The sequence below is a fragment of the Aureococcus anophagefferens genome (genome assembly GCF_000186865.1).
Source record: "Aureococcus anophagefferens unplaced genomic scaffold AURANscaffold_15, whole genome shotgun sequence".
In the NCBI taxonomy this organism is placed as follows: Eukaryota; class Pelagophyceae; order Pelagomonadales; family Pelagomonadaceae; genus Aureococcus; species Aureococcus anophagefferens.
Window position 1 is genome coordinate 135,108 of NW_008705575.1, and position 13,065 is coordinate 148,172.

At 73.5% G+C, this 13,065-nt stretch overlaps 2 protein-coding genes across 2 annotated transcripts in view; one reads left to right on the plus strand and one right to left on the minus strand.

The window, feature by feature from the left end:
* AURANDRAFT_65479 (hypothetical protein) overlaps positions 1-10,508 on the minus strand; it is a gene marked incomplete at both ends in the record, with an annotated part of 17,704 nt that extends 7,196 nt beyond the window's left edge. The window contains 6 exons of the mRNA XM_009040574.1: positions 77-309; positions 649-4,526; positions 5,241-5,311; positions 5,608-7,493; positions 7,729-9,031; positions 9,232-10,508. Coding sequence (XP_009038822.1) covers positions 77-309; positions 649-4,526; positions 5,241-5,311; positions 5,608-7,493; positions 7,729-9,031; positions 9,232-10,508 — 8,648 coding nt within the window. The remainder of the gene's footprint in view (positions 1-76; positions 310-648; positions 4,527-5,240; positions 5,312-5,607; positions 7,494-7,728; positions 9,032-9,231) is intronic.
* A 620-nt stretch (positions 10,509-11,128) lies between these two features.
* On the plus strand, positions 11,129-12,067 carry AURANDRAFT_2953 (hypothetical protein; the record flags this gene model as incomplete). The annotated part of the gene is made up of 1 exon (XM_009040393.1): positions 11,129-12,067. A coding segment is annotated over one exon (939 nt), but the record flags the coding sequence as incomplete, so codon positions are not given.
* Between the last annotated feature and the right edge of the window lie 998 nt (positions 12,068-13,065).

Below are 13,065 nucleotides of genomic sequence, written 5' to 3' on the forward strand. Positions count from 1 at the left end.
CCAGCTCAGGCTCGAGTTCGAGGGGCCGAGGTCGTAGCCGCCGTAGGCGGTCCAGCCGCCGCCGCGCGGGTCGCACTCGCAGTCGCCGTCGTTGTCCGCGCCCGTGTTCGCGCAGGACTCGCCGTCGCCGTGGACCCGGCCGCCGCGCACGGCGGACGCGATGGCCGCCGCGACCGCGCCGCTGTCGTGCGTCAAATTCACGGCGACGGCGGCGCCGCCGCTGAGGTCGTCCTGGGCGCCGTCGAGGGCCGGGAACACGACGACGCCCACGCGGACGTCCGTCTCCTCCGACGGCGCGAGGCGCGCGACCTGCGCGTCGAGGAAGTCGAGGATGGCGTCGTTCCAATTGTCCTGACCGATGGACACGGACCGGTCGAGGACGAACAGGACGTCGGCGTCCGTGAGGCAGGCGCGGCACGCCGCGGCGCGCAGGAGCAGCCACCAGAGCCCTCGCCGGCCGCGCCGAAGGAGCATCGGTCGCCTCAAGCGGGGCTGCCGAGCCGACGAGTGCCCATACTCTTTTCAGTAGTGCAACAACCGGCTGCTTCAACGGCTTCACCATGATCCGCACCTCTGCCATGTCACACGTTACGCGTGGACGCAGGCCGCGCCGTGTGCGCAGGCGTGGGAGCCGGCGCCGTTGACGACCGGGGGCATGTCGATCGGCGGGTCCTTGCGGAGCATGGTGAAGTTCCACTGGAGGACGTCGTGGACCTGCCACGTGTCGAGGCCCGTGGCCGCCGTGAGCCCCACGTAGGCCCGGCCGTGGTGGAGCGACAGCAGGGCGTCCAGGTTCAGGGGCGCGACGACGACGGGCGCGTCGAGGTCGTCGACGAAGACGCTCAGCGTGCCCAGCCCCGCGCCGAAGTCCGGGAGCCCGCCCGCGGCGAAGGCGCCGTTCGTGAGGAACGCCGCGGCCGCGGGCGAGGCCTCGAAGGCGTCGAGCTGGGCCAAACCCGCGTCGAAGGCCGGGTCGTAGACGACGCGGACGACGCGGAACTCGCGGCCCGCCGGGAAGCGGCCGAGGTCCGGGAGCCGCGCGGACGACGCGAGCGCGGCCTCGTGGTGCGCCGACGACGGCGCGCCGCGGCCCCGCGCGTGGACGGCGACGTGGTTCTCGTAGGGCTCGAGGAGCTCCGGGTTGTAGTACGTGTCGAATTCCACGGCGACGGCGTCCCGCAGGCCGTCGTGGCCCAGCCCGCTCCCCTCGCCGCCGAGCGCCGCGGGGCCGTCGGTCTGGACGACGAACGCGAAGCCGTCGCCGCCGCGGCTCCGGCACCGCGTGTGCGCGCCGTCCATGACGCCGCAGCGCCGCGAGGGGTCCGACGGCCGCAGCACGAACGTCGTGTCGAAGCCCTCGCGCACGTTGAGCCGCCGGCCGTACCAGACCGCGCCCGCGCGCCGCGGCGCCGCGGGCGTGAGGCGCACGGCCGGCCCGCAGGCCGCCGTCGGCACGAGGGGCAGCGCGAAGGTCCGCGGCGAGAAGTCCCCGACGAGCGCGATGCGCTTCGCGACCGCGCGGTTGAGAGCGCCCAGCGCCGGGTCGTTGCGCGGCGCCGCGCGGCGGCCGGCGTCGCCCTCGACGTCGAAGGCGTCGCGCGCCGTCGTCTCGACGCACGCGTAGGACGCCGCGGCGCAGCCGTCGCCGGTGAGCGCGAACGCGTGCGCGTCGAAGGCGTCGCAGCACGCGTGCGACGCGTTGCAGTGCTCGACGTTGGCGGACCCGGCGAGCACCAGACCCCAGGCCCCCTCGCCGCCGACGAGGCCGCCGGGCCCGAGGCCCGACCGCGGATCCGCGGCGCCGTGGGCCACGGTGGCGTTCGCATCAAAATGAGAAAAGGACAAATCGTGCACCAGCGTCGCCGTCGCGTTCGTGAAGGTCGACCGGGGGCCGACGCGCGCGCCGTCCATCAGCGGCCGCCGGCCGTAGAGGTCCACGGTGTCGATCCGGTCCGGGTCGGTGAACCGGTCCTCGACGACGGCCGCGACGGCGAAGACGTAGCGCGTGTCCGGATCGAGGCCGATGATCGTCGTCGTGGTGACGTTGCCCAGCGTGACGGAGAAGATGTCGTTCGTCGCCGGCGCGTAGCGGTCCCGCGCGCCCTCGATCTTCCGCGGATCCCGCGGCGCGCCGAACGCGCCGGACCCCAAACGGTCGTCCTCGCCGCGCGTGTAGAAGCCGTCGGCGTCGCGGGCCTCGTCGACCTTGTAGTGGACGACGTAGCCCGTCGTCTGGAGCGCGCCCAAAAGCTTCGACGGCGCGCCCTCTCGTAATCTTGGGTACGGCGGCGGCGTCCAGCGCAGGTCCACGGACCGCGCGGCGACGTGGAAGACCTCCGGCGCGTCGGGTGCCGACGGGTCGCCCGCGTAGGAGAGGTAGGCGACGGCGTCGCGGAGCGCGGGCTCGTCCGCGCGCGCGACGACGACGTCGACGTCGCCGGGGCCCGCCGCGTCGCCGCCGTAGGCCGGCAAGACGCACGTGATCTCGTCGCTGTTCGCGCGCGCGGTCCAGGAGTAGCCCGGCGGCGCCGCGACGTAGGTGACGTCGTCGCAGGCCCGGCCGCCGACGGACACCGTCACCGGCGCGTCGACGGAGCCCAGCCGCTCGCCGCGGATCGTCAGCGTCGGCCCGCCGTTTCGCGGGCAGGCGAAGGTCGCGCCGTAGGCGCTCCGCTCCACGCGGTCCGTGCCGTTGTACCAGGGCATCTTGTCGAGCACGGCGACGCCGCGCCGCAGGTAGCCGTTCTCGTCGACATAGGCGTCCCTCAGCCGCGTCGCCGCGTCGCGGTCGTCCAAGACCGGCGCGGCCCCGAGCGTCGCCTCGACGCCGGGCCAGAACTTGTCGACGCAGCCCGTCACGGAGCGCACGAGGGGCGGGTAGGCGAGGATGATGGACTCGATCGCGAACGCGTCGCGCGCGCCGAAACTGCCGCTCGTCGCGTGGCCGCCCTGCGGGAATCGAGCGGACCGGTCGTAGGCCTCGCGGCGCTTGCGGTCGTAGTCGTCGGCCGTGTGCGACAGCTTGCAGGGGTTCGCCTTGGCGATGGTCGCCGCCGCGGGTAGCGCGAGCGTCGCGTGGCGCGTCCAGCTCCCTCCGTCGTCGCTCCGCTCCAAAGTCACGGACTCGGCGCGGTTCGCCGCGAGCATCGACTGGCAGATGGCGACGCAGCGCACGGCGACGGCCCGCTCGAAGGCGTAGCCGAGAAAGGTGCCGCCCGCGTCGCGGTCCGTCGCGGCCGCGGCGCCGGCCTCGAAGACCTTCGGCCCGCCGCCGCCCGCGTCCTCCATATCGCAGTCGCCGTCCCGCAACGCCCAGCCGTCGCCGGCGCCGGCCCAGGCGCTCGCGACGACGCCGCCGCGCGACCCCGCGCGGCCCGCGTCGACGTGCGCGCCGAGCGCCGCGCCGGCGGAGCACTCGCGGTCCGCGTACATGACCAGTTCCGAGACGATCCAGGGCGCGACGCGCTCGCCGTCCGCGCGGAGCCGCCAGAAGGGCGACGCCCAGGACGCAGGGTCCGAGGTCGTCGCGTCGCCGGACCGCCACTCGTCGCAGGCCTCGTCGCCGTCCATGTCGTACTCGCGGACCTCGTCGGGCGCGAGCGCGACGTCGCCGAGGTAGAGCCGGAGCTTCGTCAGCAGCAGGGAGCTGCCGGCCTTCGACGGCGCGTCGCCGCCGACGCCGAGCGCCGCCGCGCGGCGCCAGAGGGGCACGACGTAGGTGACGTAGTCGGGCGACGGCGAGATGCCGAAGCGCGCCTCGACGACGCACGGCAGCAGCCGGAGCTCGCGGACGCGCGCGTCCGTCGAGACCACGACGCGCCAGAAGGCGTGGCGCGCGTCGGGGCTGAGGCCCGTAGCGAGGAACTGGCGGGACGACGTGCCGTTGGACGGGGCGACCGTCGCGAACGTCGTCCAGCCCGCGGACGCGCTCGCGTTGCTGGGGCCGGCCTGGAGCGCCAGCGACGCGGGGCAGTCGCCGGCGTCGCAGATGATTTCCACGTCCGTGATGGCGTGGGCCATGGCGCCCTTCGTCGGCTTCCGCGCGCCGGCTTCCGCGGCGCGCCAGCCGTAGACAACCGCGTCGCCCGCGGCGAGGTCCGCGGCGGTCGACGCGTCGCCGTCGTTGACGGCGTCGCCCGAGGCGCCGCCGGAGTTCCCCACGGGCACGGGCGGCCCGCGCACGGTCCAGTCGTGGGTGCCGTGGTCGCCCGAGTGGTCCGGCGACGGCGCCGCGCCGCCGTACGTCGCCGCCAGCCGCGCGCCGCGCGCCGCGCCGCCCTGGTACTTCATGCGGATGGCCACGGTCTGGCGCCCGGCGGCGGACAGCGCGAGCGGCGGCGAGTCCAGGTGCGGCTCGCTGACGAAGGCGCCGCCGCGCACCGTGCCCAGCAGCTCGCCGCCGCGCGCGGCGACGTCGAGCTGCATCTCGCTCGACGCGGCGCTGCCCCAGCCCTGCAGCGAGCCCTCGAAGTCGTAGACGACGTCGGCGTCGTGGCGCGAGTAGGCCGCCGCGGCGGCGACGAGGGCTGCCCGCCAGAGATGGCAAACCATCATAGCGGACCGCTTCACTCGGTTGCAGAAGGCAACTTCGGTGCACCGATAGTAATTTGGGCAGCCATTGTTCCGTCCCGGGGCGATGGAGCTCGACAGCCTCTGCTGCCCATTGACACTGGAGGAAATGGTGGACCCGGTGCTTCTCGTCGGCGACGGCCAGACCTACGAGCGCAGCGCCATCGAGGCCTGGTTCGATCGAGGCAAGTGCACGTCGCCGGTCACCGGCGTCGAGCTGGCTCCCGCGGCGCGCCTCCTCGTCGCGAACGTCGCGCTGCGGAAGGCGGTCGCGGAAGTCGCCGAGGTCGCCGCCGCCGCGCCGATCGCCGCGCCAGCGCCGGCGCCGTCTGCGGCGCCGGCGCCGCCGGTCGCCGCGCGGCCGGCCTCTCCGCCGCCGGCCGCCGCCGCGTCTCGTTCGCCGCCGCCGCCGCTGCCGGCCAGGGAACAGCCGGTCGCCGCGCCCGCCGCTGCGCCCGCCGCCGCGCCCGACGCCGCGCCCGCCGACGCGCCCGTCGACGCGCCGGTCGCCGCGCCCGCCGCCGCGCCGGTCGCCGCGCCCGCCGCCGCGCCGCGCGCGGCGTCGCGGCGCTCCCTGCCCGCGTACCGGTCGCCGCCGCCCCCCTTGCCGCGACGGAGTCCGCCGCCGCCGCCGCCCGCGGCGCGGCGCGCGTCTGAGCCCGCGTACCAACCGTCGCAAACGCCGCCGCCGCCGCCGCCGCCGCCGCCGATGGCCCGCCGCGCGCGGCCGGCGCCGCCCGACCTGCCGCGGCGCGCGGCCTCGGTGGGTCGCGCGACGGCGCCCGTCGCCTTCGGCCCGCCGCGGACGCCGACGCTCAAGGACGAGGAGCTGGCGCGGCAACTGGCCATGGCGGAGATCGGTTCCTACGAGGCGCGGACCCGCGAGAGCGCCGCACGGATGGCCAATGACGCGAGGCTCGCGCTCGACCTCGCGACACGAACGGGCGCGGAGTCGCGGTCGGGGGAGCGGATCGCGTAACACACAGCTAGACGACGCCCGACCCGAGGCGCGCGCGCGCGTCCGTCGCGGAGCGGGACCGCTCCGCGGCCGGCGGGTGGATCTCGATGTTCGCGAGCTCGTGGAGGCTCGCGACGTCGCGGCCCAGGAGCGACTCGTCCGTCGTCGTGTAGCGGTGGAAGATCGTGGAGCGGAACACGTCCCGGTGGCTCTTGGGCTCGTAGGACCAGCGCGCGGACTCGACGTCGCGCGCGTACTCCCAGACGGGGTCCCAGCCGCCCGGGTGGTGCCAGTCGATGAGGACGACGTCGCCGTCCGGCGCCGGCGCGAAGTCGTCGAGGCTCCGCCGGCTCTCGATGACCATGGGCCGCGCGACCTCGCCGAAGCTGCCCTCCGCGGGGAACGAGCAGCCCGCGCGGCGCCAGCCGTCGTCGTCGCCGTCCCCATCGGTGCTGCAGAGCGTGCAGGCGACGTCGTCGAAGAACGACCGATGCCGGCGGCCGCCGCGCGCGCGGTCCTCGTCGAGCTTCTCGTAGACGTAGACGATGGTCTTCCGCACGACGGACAGCGCGCGCGTCCGCGCCTTCGTGAGCACGCGCAGCTTCGCGTAGATCGTCGTCGACGTCGCGAAGTTGTCGTGGTCCAGGAGCTGGAACCGCAGCTCCGGGGCCTCCGCCGCGGCCTCGTCGCGCGGCCGCGGGAAGTTGCCCAACACGCAGAACCCGATGCAGTTGCGGTCGTCGTCGTCGCCGCGCGCGAGCGAGTGGAGCCGGAAGAGCAGGCAATCCTCGCGCCGCCCGAAGTCGAAGATCGCCGCCGGGTCCCAGGCCGCGGATCCGCCGGACTCGCGCGCCTCGACGACCCGGGGCTCGCCCCGCGCGACGCGCTCGTCGTCGAAGGCGAGCTCGCCGCCGGACGCGACGCGCAACGGCCGCGCCGTCGCGTAGACGTGGGACCCCTCGTGGCCCGCGTCGAGCCCCGCGGCGGCCTCGACGAGGAGCTGCACGGCGTAGTCGCCGTCGTCGGCCGCGGACCACTCGGACGCGCGCGCGCCCGGCGTCGGCGGCTCGCCGTCGACGCGCGCGGGACACCAGAAGGGCGCCGCCGCGTGGGGCGCGTCCGTGAACGCGCCGAGCGCCGCGTCGTGGACCGCGGCCTCGCCGTAGGCCGGCGGCCGCGGCGCCGCCCAGGGCTCCTCGACGAAGTCGAGCGCCTCGAGGAACGCGCCCATGCCCGCCGACGCGTCCGGCAACAGGCCGACGGCGCCCTGGACGTAGGCGCGCAGGCCCGCGAGCCGCGCGCGGAGCTGCGAGTCCGTGAGGGGCACGCCGAGGTGGCGGCTCGCGGGCGTCGGCGGGAAGCCGAGGTGGCCCAGGTGCCCGTGCGCCTTGCGGAAGGCCGAGAAGCGGAGCCGCGTCGCGTAGGTCGCGCCCGAGTCGTCGGTCACGACGACCTTGTAGAAATTGTGGACCAGGGACGGCGCGAAGGATACGTGGACGCCGCAGCGCCGCCGCCGCAGCTTCTCCGCCGCCGCGCGCCCGCGCGAGAGCTCCGGCGCGGACACCTCGACGACGTCGCGGTCCACCCAGTCCTCCAAGGCCTCCGGCGGCGCGCCGCCGTCGAGCGTCGCGCAGCCCGCGAGCAGTTCGCGCGCCGCCGCGGCGACGGCGTCCGGCGCGCCGGCCGCCCGGCGCGCGGAGCCGGTGCACGGGAACCGGAAGGCCCGCACCGCCGGGTAGGCCACGGCCAGCTCGTCGCGCAGCGCCACGAAGTCCACGAAGCGCCGCTCGAGGACGCAGGCCTCGCCCAGGTCGACTCGGTAGACGGCGCCCGGGGCGCCGCCGCCGGCGACGCCGTCGACCTGGACGAGCTTCTTCGTCGCCAAGTCGCCGCCCGCCGCCCGCCGCCGGAGCACGGCGCTCGGCCGCTCGTCCGCGCTCCCCACCCGCGTCCGCTGCTCCCCGGCCTTCCCCATGGCCACTGAAAATAGAATATAGATTTTAACAGAAAGTTCAATGCAAGGCTTCAACGAGGCGCCGCGGGACGTCCCGCGAGCCCGGCGACAATCGCGAGCGACCTTAGGGCGCGCGGGCGTCCCACCGCCCCCCCTAGATCGTGCCGATGGTCGACGCGCAGCACGCTTGGAGGTCGAGCGCGTCGCAGGGCGCGTCGACGCGCTTCGCGACGCTGCGCCGGCCGACGTCGTAGTCGAGCACGGTCATGGCGTCGCAGTAGCCCGCTTTGTCGAGGTCGGCGCCGAAGTCCCAGGCGCGCGTCTGGACGACGAGGTGCGCCGGCGCGCCCGCCATCGCGCGCGCGCGCGGCTCCGCGAAGTCCAAGAACGCGGCGCACCGGTGGCTCTCCGGCTCGCGCGCGCAGCTCTCCAGCCCCTCCATGAGCCGCTTCCGGTTGAGCACGGCGTTGAGCTCGTGGTAGTGGAAGTTGCGGCCCCGGTCGCCGCCGGCGTCGTAGGTGACGTAGCGCTCGTAGAAGATGGGCCGCGGCGTCCAGTCCGCGAACATGCGAAACGCGTTGTAGGGGTACCACTCCGCGCCGCGCGTCCAGACGGCGAGGAAGACGGCCATGAAGGCGATCGTGCGCGCGGCGCCGCGGCGCATCGTCGCGTCGTAGACGAGGGCCTCGTCGTCGGACAGCGACGCGGCGTCGTGCATCGGGAGGCCTCCCGCGGACGGCGGCGACGCGTCCGCGGCGGCGAAGAGGGCCTCGTCGAGGCGGCACTCGCTTTTTGAAAGTTTTGCCCCGCGCTTGAGCACGGGCGACGACGCGACGGGGGGCTTCGGGACCGCGCCCGCGCCGAACAGGGCCGCGTAGCCGCGCGCGACAGAGCCCGCGGTGCCCGCGTACCACTCGCGCCAGTCCCAGGGGTGCGGTCGCGCGAAGGCCGTGCGCGGCCGCGCGCTGTGGTCGCACCAGTGCCACAGGTACCACGCGGGGATGAGGAGGAGCAGGTCCACGAAGACGATGTGCTGCAAAGCCGCGATGCCGACGTGCATGAGCCACATGGCTCCCGGAAACAGGAGCTTCGCCGGCGACGCGAAGGGCACGAGGCCCATGGCGATCTCTCCAAAGAGGCCGCAGGCGCCCAACGCGCCGAAGAACGCGTCGGGCAGGTGGCGAAGCAGCAGCGTCGCGTGCACGCCGAACGACGTCTGCGTCAACGTCGTCTGCAGCAACTTCGCCTTGAGGTTCTCGCCGCAGGCCCAGGCGACGCCCGACGCGCACAGCTTCGACAGGCCCGCCATGAAGTAGTTGTTCGCGAAGATGAGCGTCACGAGGAACCGCGTCCAGCCGCGATCCGCGGACCGCGTCATCTCCGCCGCGCGCGCGGACGACGGGCTCCGCGGCCGCTTGTAGCCCGCGCGCCGCCCCGCGCCGCCCCGGAGCACGCGCCGCCGCAGCGACGCGCCGAGCGCCGCGAGCAGCCCGTCGACGGACCACGCGTCCGCGCAGCCGCCGCGCACCGCCAGCACGACGAGCGTCCACCTGGGCAGCAAAAGGGTGCGAAATTCCCAACTTCAAAGGCTCCTATCTCGGTCGTTTTCCGCTCGTTTCGGCTAATTTTTGGACGAGCGATCATCTCTCGGAGCGCTCTCGAAGCGTGGGTGCTGTTTCCGAAACGCGCGCGCGCGGAACACTCACGTTGAAGCGACGTTGAATCACCCTTTTGCTGCCCTGGCGTCCACCACGCGGAGATGAAGCTGTGGCCCCGCCACGTGTTGTAGGACCGCAGGACGCCGCCGTAGAGCAGCCACAGGCCCGCCGCCACCGGCGCCGCCACGGGCGTGCCGAAGCCGCACGCGACGCACGCCAGGCTCCCCCGCGTCGCCTTCTCCAGCAGCCGGAGCCGCGACGCGTCCGCCAATAACCCGTCGAGGTAGCCGTAGTCGAAGGCCAGCTTGACGACGCCCGTCGGCCGGCACATCCAGCGCGGCACGGCCGCCGTCTCCGCGAGGGGCGCCGTGACGACGTCCGCGGTGAAGATGAGCAGGATCAGCGCGCACGAGCACCGCGTGCACGCCAAAGAACGCGCGGACGCGTGGCCCACGTAGCGCTCGAAGAAGGCGTGCACGGGCTTCATGACCGACTCCCGGTCCTCGCCCCACAGGTCCGACGCGAAGAGCAAAACCACGAAACCCGCGGTCGCCACTCGCGCGAGCTCCTGCGTGGACCCTTCCTTCCGCCGGTCGCCGTAGGGCAGCCACAGCACCGCAAAGGCCAAAACCAGCAAGCCCGTGAAGAACACGGCTTCCCGCACGACGAGCCGCCGCCGCGCGGCGTCGTCGACGGTCTCGGAGCCCAGGGGCGCCAGCGGGTTCCGCCGGCCGAACCACGCGTGGCGGTTCCGGGAGAAGCAGCCGTAGCACGCGTCCACGAAGACGCGCGGCGCCAGGGAGCCGCCGATGGACGCCACCAGAGGGTAGGGCCAGTGGCAGTCGTCGAACAACCGAAAAACGCCGTAGGCGCCGACGTGCGTCGTCGCGTCGTCGAGGACGACGTCGCCGGGCCCGTGGTCCAGGACGTGCAAACTCCGCAGCAGGCTCGCGGGGTCCACGCGCTTCACCTCCAGCACGTCCGCGACGTCGCGCGCGTCGTCGTAGTCGCTGTGGCGCTCGTCGTACTCGCTCTCCGGCGGCTGGTGCCGCGTCGCCAGGCAGTCGATGACGCGCTGCGCGGGCAGGAACCGCAGGCCCTCGCCGTCGGACCGGTGGCGGAAGAGGACGAAGGACCGTAAAGCGTCGCAGACGCAGCACTCGCCGTCGATGAGCACCGTCACCTGGGGCTCGTCGCGGCTCGGTTTCGCCTTGCGCCGCAGGACGTGGGCGACGTAGGCGACGACGCGGACGGCCTCGCACGCGAAAGCGCTACAGAGGAGGCAGCCCGACACCGCGAGCATGAGCGCCTGGTCCACGGCGCAGCCCCAGGGCGGCGGCGCCTCGGGCCGCGGCCGGGGGAGCTTCATGGCGCGGGGACGGCGCGCCGGGGACCCCTACTGGGGCGCGCCACGCGGCGCCGGCCTCGACACGGGCGGCGGCCTGGTTAGGCGGGCTCGGTGGGCGGTTGAGGGCTGCGGCCCGCGGGACGGCCCGCGACCGCGGCGACGGCGCGCGCAGCGGCGACGCTGCGATGCCGCGCCGGCGGCCGCGGTGCGGGGGAGATGCCAGGCGGGCGTGGTCTGTGGGCACCGCGGCTTATTTTATCGAGGATGATAACAACAATCATCCATTTGGCAAGCAAGAGCCTCAACGAAATACATGAAGTCGGCGATTAACGTCAAACTCCGGCAAAAACCTGAAGCGTTTGAAACTCGAGCAAGGAGCGGCTCGGCCGACGAGCGCGTCGTGGCCGCTTGCGCCTGCTCTGGGAGACGACGCAAGCCGCGCCGGGCGCGCCGCGACCAGTCGCGCCCGGTAGAAAGGCATGGAGCACGTCCGCGTCGTCGCGCGCATCCGGCCGGAGCCGGCGGGGTCGCGCGACCCGCTCTGCCTGTCGGCGACGTCGGCCCAGTGCGTGGACGTCGTCGAGCCCGAGGAGCTGCGGAGTTCGAAGTCGCCCGTGCCGCGGAGCCACCGGTGCGAGCCCGAGAAGAAGAAGTCGTTCACCGTCGACGGCGTGCTCGGCCCGCGGAGCCGGCAGGACGACGTCTACGAGCACGTGCGGCCGCTCGCGCTCTCCGTCGTCGACGGCTACAACGCGACGGTTTTTGCTTATGGCCACACGGGCAGCGGCAAGACGCACACGATGACGGGCACGGCGCGGGAGCCCGGCGTGACGCCGCGCGCCGTGCGCGACGTCTTCGGCGCGATCGAGCGCGCCGCGCGCCGCGAGAGCGCGGTCTTCCTCGTGCACGTGTCCTACGTCGAGCTCTACAACAACGTCTTCCGGAATCTGCTCGAGGACCGCCACGACCACGCGCCCTCGCAGGGGAAGATCGAGATCCGCGAGTCGCGGGACTCGGGCATCTTCCTCGGCGGTCCCCCGAATTTGAAGGTGCCCGTCAAGTCGGAGCGCGACGTGCGCGACCTCGTCGCCTTCGGGGACCGCCAGCGCCAGTACGCGAGCACGAACTGCAACGAGCACAGCTCGCGCAGCCACTGCGTGCTCACGCTCCACGTCGAATCGCGCTGGACGGAGTCGAACCGCCACTCGTGCCGCCTCGGCAAGCTGAACCTGGTGGACCTCGCCGGCAGCGAGCGCGTCGCCGTGTCCGGCGCCGAGGGCGAGACGCTCGTCGAGGCGCAGAACATCAACCTGAGCCTCGCGCTCCTCGGCGACGTTTTGGCGGCGTTATCTCGGAACGCGACGCGGCCGAAGTCGCAGTCGCCGCGGCCGCCGGAGCCCGTGCCCTACCGCAACTCGAAGCTCACGCACCTGCTCAAGGATTCCCTCGGCGGCAACTCGAAGACGCTCATGATCACGAATCTGCGCGCGCACCGCGACTACTACCGCCAGTCGCTCGTGTCGCTCATGTACGCGTCGCGCGCTCGGAAGATCACGAACGCGACGCGCGTCAACGTCGACAGCGGCGCGACGGCGAACGCGTCGTCGCTCCGGGCCGTCTCCGAGCAGCTCGACGACCTCCAGTCGCGGTCAGGGCAGGAAAAGAGAGCGAAATTCCCAACTTCAAAGGCTCCTATCTCGGTCGTTTTCCACTCGTTTCGGCTGATTTTTGGACGAGCGATCATCTCTCGGAACGGTCTCGAAGCGTGGATGCTGTTTCCGGAACGCGCGCGCGCGGAACACTCACGTTGAAGCGACGTTGAATCACCCTTTTCCTGCCCAGGTCGCGGTTCCGGGTCCGCGAGCGCGAGTTCGAGGCCTTGTGCAACGAGAAGGCGTCGTCCGCGTCGGAGAACGCGCGCCTCAAGCGCGAGCTCCAACGACTGGGCGAGGTCCACGACGACGAGCGGGCCAAGTTGGAGGCCCAGCTGGGCAAGGTCATCCACGGCCGGTCGTCGGCGCTCGCGGCGCAGGACGCGGAGTTCGGGACGTTGAAGCAGCGGCTCACGGAGCGCATCGCGTCCTATCAAAAGACGTGCGAGCAACAAGAAAAGGAGATCTGCCGCCTCCGCGACGAGCGCCTGGTCCTGGAGCGGAAGATCTCGGACGTCGGCGCGACGCGCGACGAGGTCCGCGAGATGCAGACGGTCATGGAGGCCTGGCAGGCGCAGGCCGTGGCGCTGCAGCGGGAGCTCGAGCATTCCAAGGACCTGCTGCGCGCCGCGAACCACGACGCGGCCGCGGCGAAGAAGTCGCTCGCGACGACGGCGGCGGCGGGCCGGTCCGCGGCGCGGCGGGCGGCGGTGCTGGAGAAGGCGCTAGCGACCGCGGCGCCGGGCGCGCGGCCCGCGCTCGAGGCGAAGCGCGACGACGACGACGACGACGACGCGCTCCTGCGGGGCCTCGCGGACGCCGTCGCCGCCGCGGAGCGCGACCGCGCCGCGGAGACGGAGGCGGCGGTCGCCGCGGCGCTCGCGTCGCAAAAGCGGAGCTTCGACGCGAAGCTCGCCGCCGACGCG